Below are 12,084 nucleotides of genomic sequence, written 5' to 3'. Positions count from 1 at the left end.
CTGCCCCTGCCCCTGCCCCTGCCCCTGCCCCTGCCCCTGCCCCTGCCCCTGCCCCTGCCCCTGCCCCTGCCCCTGCCCCTGCCCCTGCCCCTGCCCCTGCCCCTGCCCCTGCCCCTGCCCCTGCCAGGTCAAAGGTGTGCACTACCGCTGCCTGGCCTTCCCGTCACTGAGATTCTTGATGAAATCTTCCATGTTTACCTCTATTTCCTGATCTTTTTAAATTCACTCCTCAGTCATTCAACAAATACCACTGTCCATTGGAATCGTGTAACCCAGAATCCCTTGCAGAAACCAAAATCCATATACACAAGCACCTTACACACAATTGTACAGTATTTGCATATACCGCATGCATAGTCTCCCATCTCATTCCAGTTCCTTTAATTTTATGCATCCGGGTGTTTTGCCTGCATGTCTCTGTGTGTGTGCATGAAGTTCTGGAAGAGACCAGAAGAGGGCGTTGGATTCCCTGGAATTGGAGTTACACATGGTTGTGAGCCACTCTGTGGGTACTGGGAACTGAACCCAGACAGTCAGAAAGAGCAGTAGGTGGTATTAACCACTAAGCCGTCCCTCCAGCCCCACTTTGACTCTTAATAGAATGCCTTCGTGTTGTTCCATTTTCGTGGATTCGGCACAAAATAATGGTGTGTGGGGTGAAGTCAAAGCTTAATTATTTGGGTTTCTGTGGGCATTTTCACCAAATATTTTCCATCCAAGGTTGGTTGAGTCTGTGAATGCAAAGCCCTTGGACATGAAGGGGAGTGTGCTTCTTTAGCACCTGTAAGCAAGCTTGTGTGAGAATCTGAGATTACCCGAAAGTGGAGGGATGGTGTGATGGGAGGAGGGGCTTCAGAGGGAGGGGAGGGGAAAGGGGTTAATGTGATCAAAACGCTCAACACACACGAATGAACGCGTCATTCACCAACAAACAGACTGTTATGCCTTTTAAAATAGTTATTTTGTGCTCGGCACAAGCAAGTCAACACACACATGTAAGAGTCAGATGAGGGGGCTGGAGAGGTGGCTCAGCGGTTAAGAGCACCGACTGCTCTTCCAGAGGTCCTGAGTTCAAATCCCAGCAACCACATGGTGGCTCACAACCACCTGCCAAGTGCCACCTCTGTAATGGGATCCGATGCTCTCTTCTGGTGTGTCTGAGGACAGCTGCAGTGCACTCACATACATGGAATAAATAAATAAATATTTTTTAAAAAAGGAAGAAAGAAAAAAGATGACAGTATTGGGAGTCGGTCCCCTCCCTTCGCATGTGGGTCCTGGGGATCGAACTCAGGACACCAGCCTTGGCAGCAAGCCCCATTACCTTCTAAGCCATTTTAATAAAATAAACTGTAGCCAGAGAGATGCTGAAGGAAAGAAGGTCTGGGCAGTATCTTCCAGCTATGAGCAATGCCTTTAGGTTTGGAGAAATGTAAAAGGAACGATTTCTTATGCTAATCCAACATTAAAATAGATTTATTAATTACTGTGAAAAACATGATATATTATAACCAAGTCATATACTTTATTGAAAAGAAAAAAATATTCGGTAAGAAGTTTGGCACGGTCTTCTGCTGGGACCTGTGTGAAATCCCAGGACTTGTAGGTCGGGGCTGCCTTCGTGAGGGGTGTCAATGCAGCCCAAGAAGTGGGTAAAGTAGGAAGTGGGGGTCAAAGAAAGGCAATCAAGAGGTCTGCTCACAGGGGCCTTTTCCCACGTTCATGCACTGTCAGGCTGTATCCTGGGACAGCGGGGAGCCTCGGAGAGTTAATGAGAAACAGAATTGTCACTTTGGCGACCAATGTCAGAAAACAGGTTCCTGGTCAAGCGTTAGGTACTAGCGAATTCTGACCCTGAGACTTGAGGTGTCACTGTCTTTAAACTGCCAGGCATGGAGGGAAGTGTCCAAAGATGGGACTTATAGAGAGAAGTGGTCCCGGCTTCCTGTAGTCTCCATCTCACCAGCCCCAGGCTGAATGTAATTGTCCTCGATGAAGCCGTCGTCATCCTCATCCTCACCCACCTGTGGGCGGTTCCCAACTCCTGTTCCGGACAGCGGGCGATGCTGGTAGCTGGCACGGTATTTGCGGCAGAGGTGGCACTTGGCAGCGAGTGCTATGAGTATGGAGAGGACCACCGCCCCCAGCACAACCCCTACCAGCACAGGCCATGCCCGGCCCCCGGTGCCCTGTCCAGGATCCAAGGTTGATGCATTGGTGACCCCTAAGGACAAGGCTGCAGAGAAAGAGATGGAGTTACAAGCAGTTACCTGATGGAGCTACTCGGGGGCGGTTGGTGGGGGGCAGGCAGGCTAAGAGAGTGTGGGCAGAGAGAGCCCTTCCTCCCATCTCAGCAGCTGAGGGGACCCAATCTGTCTTCAACCATCCACACCTCTCTACCACTCACTTAAGTTTGCTGCAGTCGTGGACGACATCGGTGAGCCTTGGCTTCTGCCAGAAAAAGTCCTGGCTCCAGGGACACCCAAGGCTCCAGGCAGCCCTGGGGCACAAGCCCTGAAAAATAGAGGTGTAAGGGTTACACAGAGGGCACGCCTTCCACACTAGACTTACAGCCATGTCGGAGTATTATACATGCTGAGGACAGGGCCACTTCCCACACCACTGGCCCACGGAATAGACCCAAAGCTGCTGCCCGCGGATTTCAGCTCTAGAACTGACCAACAATGGAATTCCTGATGTTCTTAATAGCCATCCCTTAAGGATTTGGCACTAGCAGTGTGCTCACAAAACCCATTACATAAGTATAACGCCATTCCTGCTTTACTGGTGCATGCACTGAGGCCCCAAAATGGAAAGTGATTCAGCTGAGGCCCCAGAATTTGAACTCAGGGCTCTGACACCAGAACGCAGCCTGGCACGCTCCCTGGCAAGCTGATCTCAGTCAGGGGAGAGGCAGTCCAATAGCAATTGTGTGGGGCTACTCAGCTCTGGAGCAGACCTCGACAGAACAGAAGAACATGGAGAACAGAGAGCCAGGCTTCCCCCAGGCCTTCCAGTGGAACCATCTCAGAGGACCACCTAAGTATAAAAAGGGCCCGATGAGGGAGGGTCATGGCACTCGGGGCTGGGAAAGCCTTGGGGAAGGGCGTCTGAGTTTGAGAAGAACACATGTATGAGATGAGGCTCGGAAGCCTCAGAGGGTCAACAGTGTGTGGAGAGATGCATATGAATCTGAGGCACAGCTAGGGAAGGAAGAGGGGGACGGCTGGGGCCAGGCAGTGTCTACTGGAGGGTGTCAAGAGTCAGAAGTGTCCCTGGGCAGAATGGCCAGGCAGGGAACTGAAAACCCAGCTTAGAGGCCTCCCTGGACATACTTCTTCATGTGGTACCCAAAGGATGCCCTCACTCAAGATGCAGTGCCTCCTGCTCCAGTGGCTCAGCCTTCCTTCCTATCCTCTGCCACAGCAGGTCAGGTTACCTGCTCTTTGTCCCTCTAGCTACCCGTCCCCAGCTGCCATCTCCTAACAGGCATGTAACCTTCTCCCATCCACTCCTGCAGCCAACTCTGAGTCTAGTACTACAGCTCCCCGACAGGCCAAACGAATCCTGTTCTTAGTTGGGGCACAGGGGAGACTGAAAACCCAGCACGAGACTAAGCTTGTTCACTCCTCAGCTCTCAGAGTTATCATTCAGATCGGACCGTCCTGCTGGTGAGGTTGCTCCAGCGTCTACAGGTGACCTGGGCTTCAGCAGCATCCAGTCAGAACTGGCCTTTACCAGTCACACATTTCCCTGAGGCAGAGGGCTGGGTAGGCTGGTGTGTGCCTGCTGTGGTGGGGGGCTGGGAAGCTGGGTTTCTGGGCTCAGTGCACCAGGCTTGTAAAGTGAATGCAGGAGTGTGGGGAGAGAAGCAATTGTGTGGGGGAGGGAAGCCTCAGAAACGGGACGTGCCTAGTTTGCTCATTCATTTCCAAGCAACCTTCGGTTGCCTTCTGGAGACCTAAAAGGCACTCAGTACTCAAAAGACAACTGTTTGTATACTACAATGGGTTCGTTTACACCTTTCAAAGGTTTTACACCTGTTCCCTTCTTTCCCTGCCCTGCTCCGTAAATTCTTCCCAAAGATACACACAAAGTCACGTTCCGAATGCCTCTGAACTCACAGCCCACACTTGACTGCCCATCCCCCTCCAACTGTCATTTCACAACCCACAACGCCATAATCACACCCCTCAAATCTGCAGACACACTCGCACTCAACTGGATCTAGTTTCTCTGCTGCACACAGGAGCCCTTGTGGATCAGAAGAAACCTGAGCACCCTCTCCCACGACCCCAACATCCCGTCTCCGCTCCCACCTTCAGACAGTGCACAGTCCGTGGAGGTGGCTTCCGGCTGAGACTGCTGAACCTGGACAGGTGGGCGGGCCAGAGCAGAAGCTTGACTCACCTGGAACGGTGGCAGGGTGGGCGGGGCGGAAGTGCAGGTGAAGGGAGGGCGGACGGCCGCCGGGATTTGCAGTTCCCTCAGCAGAGAGGACTCAGCTCACACCTCACCAAGTGTTGAGGGGGGAGCAAGCTTGCTCCCTCCCCCACTGCCGTGGATTAGTGCAACTGGAATGCAGCAGGGGTCCAGCCTGTCCCTGAAGGGACAGATCTCAGCAGGCGAGGCTACCAGCCCTGATAAACAAATGGATTTCCAGGGCTGGTACAAAGTTCAAAGTTGAAGTTGGGAGTTTTACAGACCTGTAAAGGCAACAAGCCAGATGGTACCATCGGGGTAGAGAGCAGTGAGAAGTCTTCCCAGCCTGAGAGAACCAAGCATGTTCCCATCTCTCCTGAAAAGTGCTAGCACACGATGCGGGCGTGTGTGTGTGTGTGTGTGTGTGTGTGTGTGTGTGTGTGTGTGTGTGTGTACACTGAAGCATCTACTCAGGGGTTCAAACTTTGGGTCTCCTGGTACCTTCGATCTACTTGCCAGGCCCTTAGGCCTCTCTCTTCTTTCTCTTTGCCTCAATCTTGAGGACAAGTGCCTCATTGTCCTTCAAGATACAGCTCAGGGGTCACCTCTGCCCTGGCCAGCATAGCCTGGGACACCCTTGGTTCAGTGTTTGTCAGGGTCTTGGGCTCATCCCCACCCAGCCTGCCTCCTAGATACCTGGAAGTTCTCCCAGGGTGGAAGATAGCCTCAGATACCCAGCATAGTACCCAAGGCTGGACAAGATCCACAGATAACTCCGAGAGAAAGGACGGCAGGTGTATGGGTACTCCAGGATCCACAGAAGCAGCAGGGCACAGCTGGAGAGAAGGCTGCCCAGAGGAGTTGCCAAGTGGATGATTAAAGAAAAGTTCCAAGAGGTTTTCAATTTACGGACAAAGGGCTGGGGAGTGGGAAGGGAGAGAAGAGAGCAGGAACCGGAAGGGTTAATAATTTACAGGCTTCAGGCCTGAGAAAATCTGTTTTATCTTCTAGAGGATGCGTTAGGATGTTGAGCGGTAGGCATCGCCTGCAGCCCTGGCTCATCCAGAAGCAATGGCTGCTTCTCCACACAGACAAGTTGCCTGTCCCAAAGTCTCTCCCAGTTGGGAGCAACATCCATTTCCTCTTGCCTATAGCCAGCGTGGGTTCAGGGCCTTAAATTGAATGCTTGTCTTAATCTCCATTGCGAAGTACTGTGGCTTTTCAGATCACTTCTTCCCACAACTGCTCCCAAGCCTTGCTGGGGACACTGGTAGGGTGTGGCAGCTTGTAGCAAGGCAAGCCCTTTGGGGCCAACATTGCTAATGGGCACTCGGTCTCTTCCTTTCCAAGATTTCTGGGTCTCATGAGGTGTTTGTTGTGTTGTTTTGGCTAAGTGTATGTTTGATTTTATTTTGAAGCAGGATCTCCCTGTGTGGCCCAAGATGCCTTGGAAAGACAAATCCACCTCTTTCTGCTTCCCACGTGTTGGAGTTAAAGGCATGTGCTGTCCCACTCCGTCTGTCTTGAGGGTTCTTGTTCTGCTTTGCTTTGTTTCGGCAGGAGCATGGCGGGATCGTCTAGAGGTTGGGAGTTAATATTCAAGACCTAGAGTCTGTAAGGATGAAGTCCTCCCCACTTCACCAGTAAGAGCCCCTTGCCACCTCAACTCTGACCCTTCCCAGTCACTGGGCCCCTTCCCACTCTACTCCGTGCCTCAGTTCACCTCCATTCTTTGCCCAGACCCTGCAATGCTCCCGCTTTCTGGGCTCTGCACGCTGTGACCCTAACTTTCCAACCGACACTTACAACTCCTGCACCATAGCTATCTCTAGCTTTCCCCCAGAAAAGTATTCCTCCAAGGCTCCTCACTTCTCCAGTCCCAACTTGGGAGCTTTTAAAACAAAACTTCCCTGCCACTCCCTAGTCTGGGACGCACTGCCCTCTCCTCTCTTTTGCTTTGCCCTTTGCTTCCACAGCTCAGAGCTATGAGCCATCATACGATGTCTGTATCTATCTTGTTATCATGTCTTATCCCCAACATCTGTAATGGTACCAGTGAATATTTCTGAAATAAACTGATGAGTTGACATAAATTAATAATTGATATAAGTAAATAAAGTAAATTAATAATTGACAGGTGAAGAACCTGGGAGGAATGGAGAGGAAGATGGAGATGTGGTGGGATGGAGGTGCAGGTTGAGGAAAAGCGGGATCCCGTGAAAATGGGGAGACAATCTAGACGGCCTGGGAGGTGGGGCCTGGGAGGCGGGGCCTGGGAGGTGGAACAAATGAGAGGGACGTGGATATTATTAAAGGTAAGACAGCGAGGCACCATGAAAAGTGGGTTTTATTTTATTTTTGAAGCTAAGAAATCATTCACCAACAGCTAATCTAATCAACACCTATGATATCTCAGGCACCGTGCTTGTTTTTAATTGGCGACGTTTCTGTAATAGAACCCTATTCTCAAGACCTAAAACCCATCCTGTTGGACACTTTCAAGCATGGAAATTGGTACCTTATGGGATCACAATACTGTGTGGTTCTTACTGAAGTCATGGTACTTTTCTCACACCAAAGGACATTCTCTACCCGTTCCCCCTATCATGTCCTCTGTCCCTGGTTCCAGTACTAGCCCCTTGCCAGGTTAACTCATCACTGGGCCCTTTTTTTCCCAGTCTACATTGTGCCACAGCTCTCCTCTTTTCTTTGCCCCTGTCCCTTCAGTCTGTTGATTTGCCTTTTCTGGACATTTTGTATAAATATAATAATATATGCAACACATACACTTACTTATTTTATTAAAATAGTCTCATTATGTAGCTCTATAATTCACTATGTAGACCAGGTTGACCTCAGACTCACTGCCCCTGCCTCCAGAGTACTAGGATTAAAGGTGTGTGCTTCCTCCACACCCAGTCCTGTGCCAACTTTTGAAAGGACCAGTTCATTGGTTCTCATGGCCATCCTGTGAGGGAGATGCTAATTATCCCCTTGCCAAATGGAGAAAATGAGGCTCTGAGAAAAAGAAATGTCATGAATCCCTGGCAGAGGAAATAAACAAATGGTCCCCTACACACCCATCAGTCCTTTATTCTACGAATATTGACACAATGCACACCATCCCATAAGCGTTTACACAGCTCTGATGCAGTCCGACCTTTCCCTGACACCTGGCAACCGTGAGGTAAGGCTGCGCACGCTGCTGCCATTGGTCTCCCATAACAATGATGGGCACTACCCCAGCTGAGAAAGAAGAGTGTTTCAGATAACAGTGAGTGTTGAAAGTAAAACAGGGACAGGAGAGATGGCTCGGTGGTGAAGAGCACATGTTCCTTCAGAGGGCCTGGGTTTAATTCCCAGCATTCATATGGCTACTCAAAAGCATCTGTAACTTCAGTTCTAGGGCATCTGACACCTCTTCTCACCAGCACTGGACAGGAACTAGCATGCAGCAATCGCATAGGCACACAGGCTGGCAAAACACCACACACATACAATAAAATAAATCATCCTTTTCCAGAGTAAAAGTGCTTCATGTGAACATGGCAGGGGGCTGTGACTTCAGAAGATCGGGATAAGAGGGACTCACTGGCTTAGGCACTTTTCTATTGCTGTGACCAGCACACGGACAGACACAGCTCGAAGGAGGAAGGACTGGTTTGGGCTCACTGTCTCGGACACTTCAGTCTATCACGAGAGGGAAAGTATGCCGGTCGTTCAAGTTGTGGCAAGTGAGAGAGTGTGATGGGAGTTGTTCGTATCAAGGGTGGAAACAGAAGCAGACATCAAAGTAGGAAATGGTCGAAGATGACACACCCTCGAGGACCTAGAAACCTGCCTCCTCCAGTTGGTTTGAGACCCTCCCAGTTACCATCAGTGGCTGCGGACCAAGCATTCTTAACATGAGCCTATGAGCGACATTTCATACCCAAACTCCATCCCCAAAGGCTTATGGTGTAAGAATCTTTAAAATGTGAAATTTAGTCCAACTTCAAGTGTCCACAGAAACTTAATGTTTCTAACATTATTCAAAAGTCTATGTGGAGTCTCCCCTGAAACTCAGAATAATCTCTTAGCTGTGAGTCCCTCCCTGTATGTAAAGTGAAGTTATAAACTCCCAATGTACAGTGGTACAGAGTCAACATTCTTGTAGGTTGATGTCATTATTCAGGTGAAGACAGGTACGGTGGGGGTGGGGGTGGGGGAAGCAGCTGAGAGAACATGGCGGCGGACGTTAAGATTCTTCTCTGTGCACACATAGTTACAGGTTGTTATGACTGTTCTTAAGAAATGGGTGTGTACAGGATTTTGTGTTGTCTACATGGGCAAATTATATCTTATCAATTGGATCAGAGGATATTGTGTGATGTCTTCTTTCATGTGGCAACTTAATTGAGTTCAAGAGAGTGTATGGTTGCCGGATGTACTGGGCCAGCCATGGAATTAAGATGCTGTATGCCTGGCCTGGTGGAAACCAGCCAAGAGAGCTGTGAGTGGGGGTGGGGCGGCCTGACAAGGTGCTGTGTTGGAATGGCTCGCAGACAGTGGGCTCAAAAAGTACACGGGGAGGGGTTGGGGATTTAGCTCAGTGGTAGAGCGCTTGCCGAGGAAGCGCAAGGCCCTGGGTTTGGTCTCCAGCTCCGAAAAAAAGAACCAAAAAAAAAAAAAAAAAGTACGAGGGGGAGGGGGGAGGAGGAAGGGGAGGGGGAGGGGGAGGGGGGAGAGATAAATTAGCGCTAGTTCCAATGGCCCGCTGGAGCTGGAACTAGTGAGAGCATGACCGCCAGGGTATGCACAGGAACCGGTCGTGCTAGAGTTTTTATTTTTACTGCAACACATTCTATCTTAAAAGGAGAGGGATCAGGGTTGGGGATTTAGCTCAGTGGTAGAGCGCTTGCCTAGCAAGCGCAAGGCCCTGGGTTCGGTCCCCAGCTCTGAAAAAAAAAAAAAGAGAGGGATCTTGCTATGAGAAGAAAGAGTGAGATCAAAGCAAGGCCAGTGAGGCTAACGTTAAGCCTCCGTAGTGCCATGACCAACATCCAGGGACAGCGTATCATGACATGAGCTCCCACAGACCTAGACAGCATTGTCTCTGTGGCTTATTTTGTTCTCAGCACACATGGCCTCTTCTCTTGGTCTTGCAGGTCCCTTTTGTACCTGCAGCTCTCCTCGGAAGACACCACGTTCTGGCATCTCAGACATCCTAGAGTCTCCACTGCAACTTGGGACTTATTTCGCGGGTTTATCGATAACTGGTAGGGACCTCAACCCTATTACATTGCCGGGCCTCACGGTTCCTCTCTGGAATCTTTAAGAATGGTTATCCAACTCCGTTGGTCAGCACTACATGAATGATACCAAGTTCTAATGCCAGCTTCAGCAGCTGTCATGCTCATCGGACCACGGTTGCAGAAGAGTGTCTGGGTGGTCGAAGTTGGAAAAACTACCTTTTTTGGGAGAGGGGGCATCCCAAAGGGCACACAGTTTATTAGGCAGCAGCTGGGAAATCAGTGCCTAGGCTTGGCCGAACGCTTCAGTTCGTCTTTCTTCTTGATGTTCTAAGAGTTGGAGGAGCCCTTGGCAGCATCGATGAGCTCATCTGCAAGGTCTTGATGTTCCAGAAACCTCGGGAGCACCTGTGCACAGCAACCAGATGGCTTGATTCACTCGGCACAGTGGGGGAATGTCCACAGCCTGCCATGTCACCGGTGGCCCACCCAATCTGTGTTGAGTCTTCCCGAGGGGCAGGGGGGTGGGGTGGGGGGAACTTGATGATGGCACTCACCAGGACCTGCAGAAGGTTCTCACCAGTGAGCAGGTGGATAATCTCAAAGGCACACTTGATAGGACGTTGTGCTTTGCAGAATGTACCGTTTCATACTGTAGGGCAGGTACTTGGCATACTTCTCCTTCACAGCAATGCAATCCTGTGGAGAAATATCATTAATCTGCACATCATTACTGCTCCATTTCCTAAAGGGCTTGATGTCTGGGTTTCTGCCACCGCTGGTGTGACTGTCTCCCACTCTTGTCATTCTGAAGGCGCAGACCAGGCTTCTCGGTAGCTCTGTGTGGACCATGCACCGTCCTGGCACAGATATGAAGATGGAAAAACACTTCTTTCAATGGACCCACTGGAGTAGAACACATGGTGGTACAGTCTTTGCAAAGGAAAGGTAGGGTTTTACCAGTTCCTGAAGGTATTCAAGGCATCTTTTTTCCTATGCACAGCTCTGTGAGTCTCTCTGTCTCTCTGTCTCTCTCTGTCTCTCTGTCGTCTCTCTCTGTCTCTCTCTGTCTCTCTGTCTCTCTCTGTCTCTCTGTCTCTCTCTCTGTCTCTCTCTGTCTCTCTCTCTCTCTCTCTGTCTCCCTCTCTCTGTCTCTCTCTGTCTCTCAATTTCACACACACTCTCTTGCTCTCACTCTCGCTTTCACTCTCTCTTTTGGTACAGAATCTCTTTATGTAACCCTAGTTGTTCTGGAACTTTCTGTGTAGATCAGGAGACCAAGTTGGCCTTGAACTCACCGAGATCTTCTTGCTTTTGCCTCTTTTTTTTTTTTTTTTTTCCGGAGCTGGGGACTGAACCCAGGGCCTTCCACTTGCTAGGCAAGTGCTCTACCACTGAGCTAAATCCCCAACCCCTTGCCTCTGTCTCTTAACTGGGATTAAAGGTGTGCACCACTACAGCTTCTCTTTAATGGTCTCTCTCTCTCTCTCTCTCTCTCTCTCTCTCTCTCTCTCTCAACTATGGCTTCCTTACCCACAACTCTTTTTTTTTTTTTCACACATCTGCCTTTATTGTAAACAGCAGGTGGGACATGTAGCAATGGTAAAAAATTAATTTACAAAAGCAGAGAATTGGTGAGCCGCCTGGTGGGTACCCTTGGACACTCATACGTAGATGCTCACCCACAGCAGGAGGAAGAGGACTCCAAAGCCCATGAAGAGGGAGGCCACCAAGGAGATGAGGAGCTCTTTGTAAACATCGCACGTGTACTTGGTAGAGGTGACCTCATAAACGAAGAACCAGGCAGTGAAGAACATGCCGATGGCCAGAAGTACCACAGTCAGGTGAGGGAAGACAGCTGGGTTCACTGGGCTGGTATACCTACTCATGGCCTCGAGCTCCATTTTGCCCCGCACAGGATAAACCACTGATCGCCCACCCACAACTCTTTTACTTTTCCCCTCTCTGCTATTTGTTGGCAGTCCTCACTATAAACCTAACTAAAGTCAGTCAGCCATAACTGCACTGCAGCCTGAATGCTGGGCCACCTTGGAGTTTTCTCTGCTGAATTAGCACATCATTTGTGAATTCAGTCTCACTCAGTGTTTCAGAATAAAGGGAAAATGCAGACAAGCCCTTGCCAGAATATAACAGGAAAAGCCTCTCACCCAAATTCACAGTACTTTTGTTCCTGTTGAGGGCTGCCACCCTAGCATAGCTGTAGCCATTTTGTTCCATGCCTGCCAGCTATTTCCTATTATTGCTGTAACATGTCTGCCAGTCATTGACGCAGAAAAGTAATTGGACTCAGAGCAAGATCATGCTGATTACATATCCTATTATATTCGGTATGAGGCTTGTTAGTCTTAAGAATTCCCATAAAGCTTTACATAGGACCCATCAAATTAAAGGTCAACGTGAACTGTTATGT

General features: G+C 49.8%; 2 protein-coding genes and 1 pseudogene across 3 annotated transcripts; all 3 read right to left on the bottom strand.

Annotated features, from left to right (window-relative positions):
- Positions 1–1,461: 1,461 nt before the first annotated feature.
- Positions 1,462–4,620, bottom strand: C5h1orf210 (similar to human chromosome 1 open reading frame 210). 2 transcript variants are annotated; one of them, NM_001108674.2, is made up of 3 exons: positions 4,411–4,620; positions 2,408–2,514; positions 1,462–2,236 (listed from the first exon to the last, which is right to left on the bottom strand). In NM_001108674.2, exons 2-3 carry the CDS (start codon positions 2,433–2,435, stop codon positions 1,920–1,922), a joined length of 345 nt encoding a protein of 114 aa, NP_001102144.1. In that variant the 5' UTR covers positions 2,436–2,514; positions 4,411–4,620; the 3' UTR covers positions 1,462–1,919. The 2 variants fall into 2 exon arrangements, with proteins under 2 accessions (NP_001102144.1, NP_001406419.1); NM_001419490.1 differs by lacking the exon at positions 4,411–4,620 and adding an exon at positions 4,320–4,364.
- Positions 9,893–10,531, bottom strand: Rps5-ps1 (ribosomal protein S5, pseudogene 1; annotated as a pseudogene).
- Tmem258l2 (transmembrane protein 258 like 2) lies at positions 11,196–11,615 on the bottom strand. Its single transcript, XM_039111194.2, has one exon. It carries the CDS (start codon positions 11,555–11,557, stop codon positions 11,318–11,320), a length of 240 nt encoding a protein of 79 aa, XP_038967122.1. The 5' UTR covers positions 11,558–11,615; the 3' UTR covers positions 11,196–11,317.
- Positions 11,616–12,084: the final 469 nt, after the last annotated feature.

The sequence above is a fragment of the Rattus norvegicus genome, chromosome 5 (genome assembly GCF_036323735.1).
Source record: "Rattus norvegicus strain BN/NHsdMcwi chromosome 5, GRCr8, whole genome shotgun sequence".
In the NCBI taxonomy this organism is placed as follows: domain Eukaryota; kingdom Metazoa; phylum Chordata; class Mammalia; order Rodentia; family Muridae; genus Rattus; species Rattus norvegicus.
The sequence above is the reverse complement of the archived record's forward strand: the minus strand, read 5'-3'. Positions and strand labels throughout refer to the sequence as shown.

Excerpts from the sequence above, each read along its gene's own strand:
- C5h1orf210 (NM_001108674.2), bottom strand. The coding sequence starts at position 2,435 with ATGTCGTCCACGACTGCAGCAAACTTAA. Across the intron at positions 2,237-2,407 it reads CACGACTGCAGCAAACTTAA|CCTTGTCCTTAGGGGTCACC; the intron begins GTGAGTGGTAGA and ends CTTTCTCTGCAG.
- Tmem258l2 (XM_039111194.2), bottom strand. The coding sequence starts at position 11,557 with ATGGAGCTCGAGGCCATGAGTAGGTATACCAGCCCAGTGAACCCAGCT.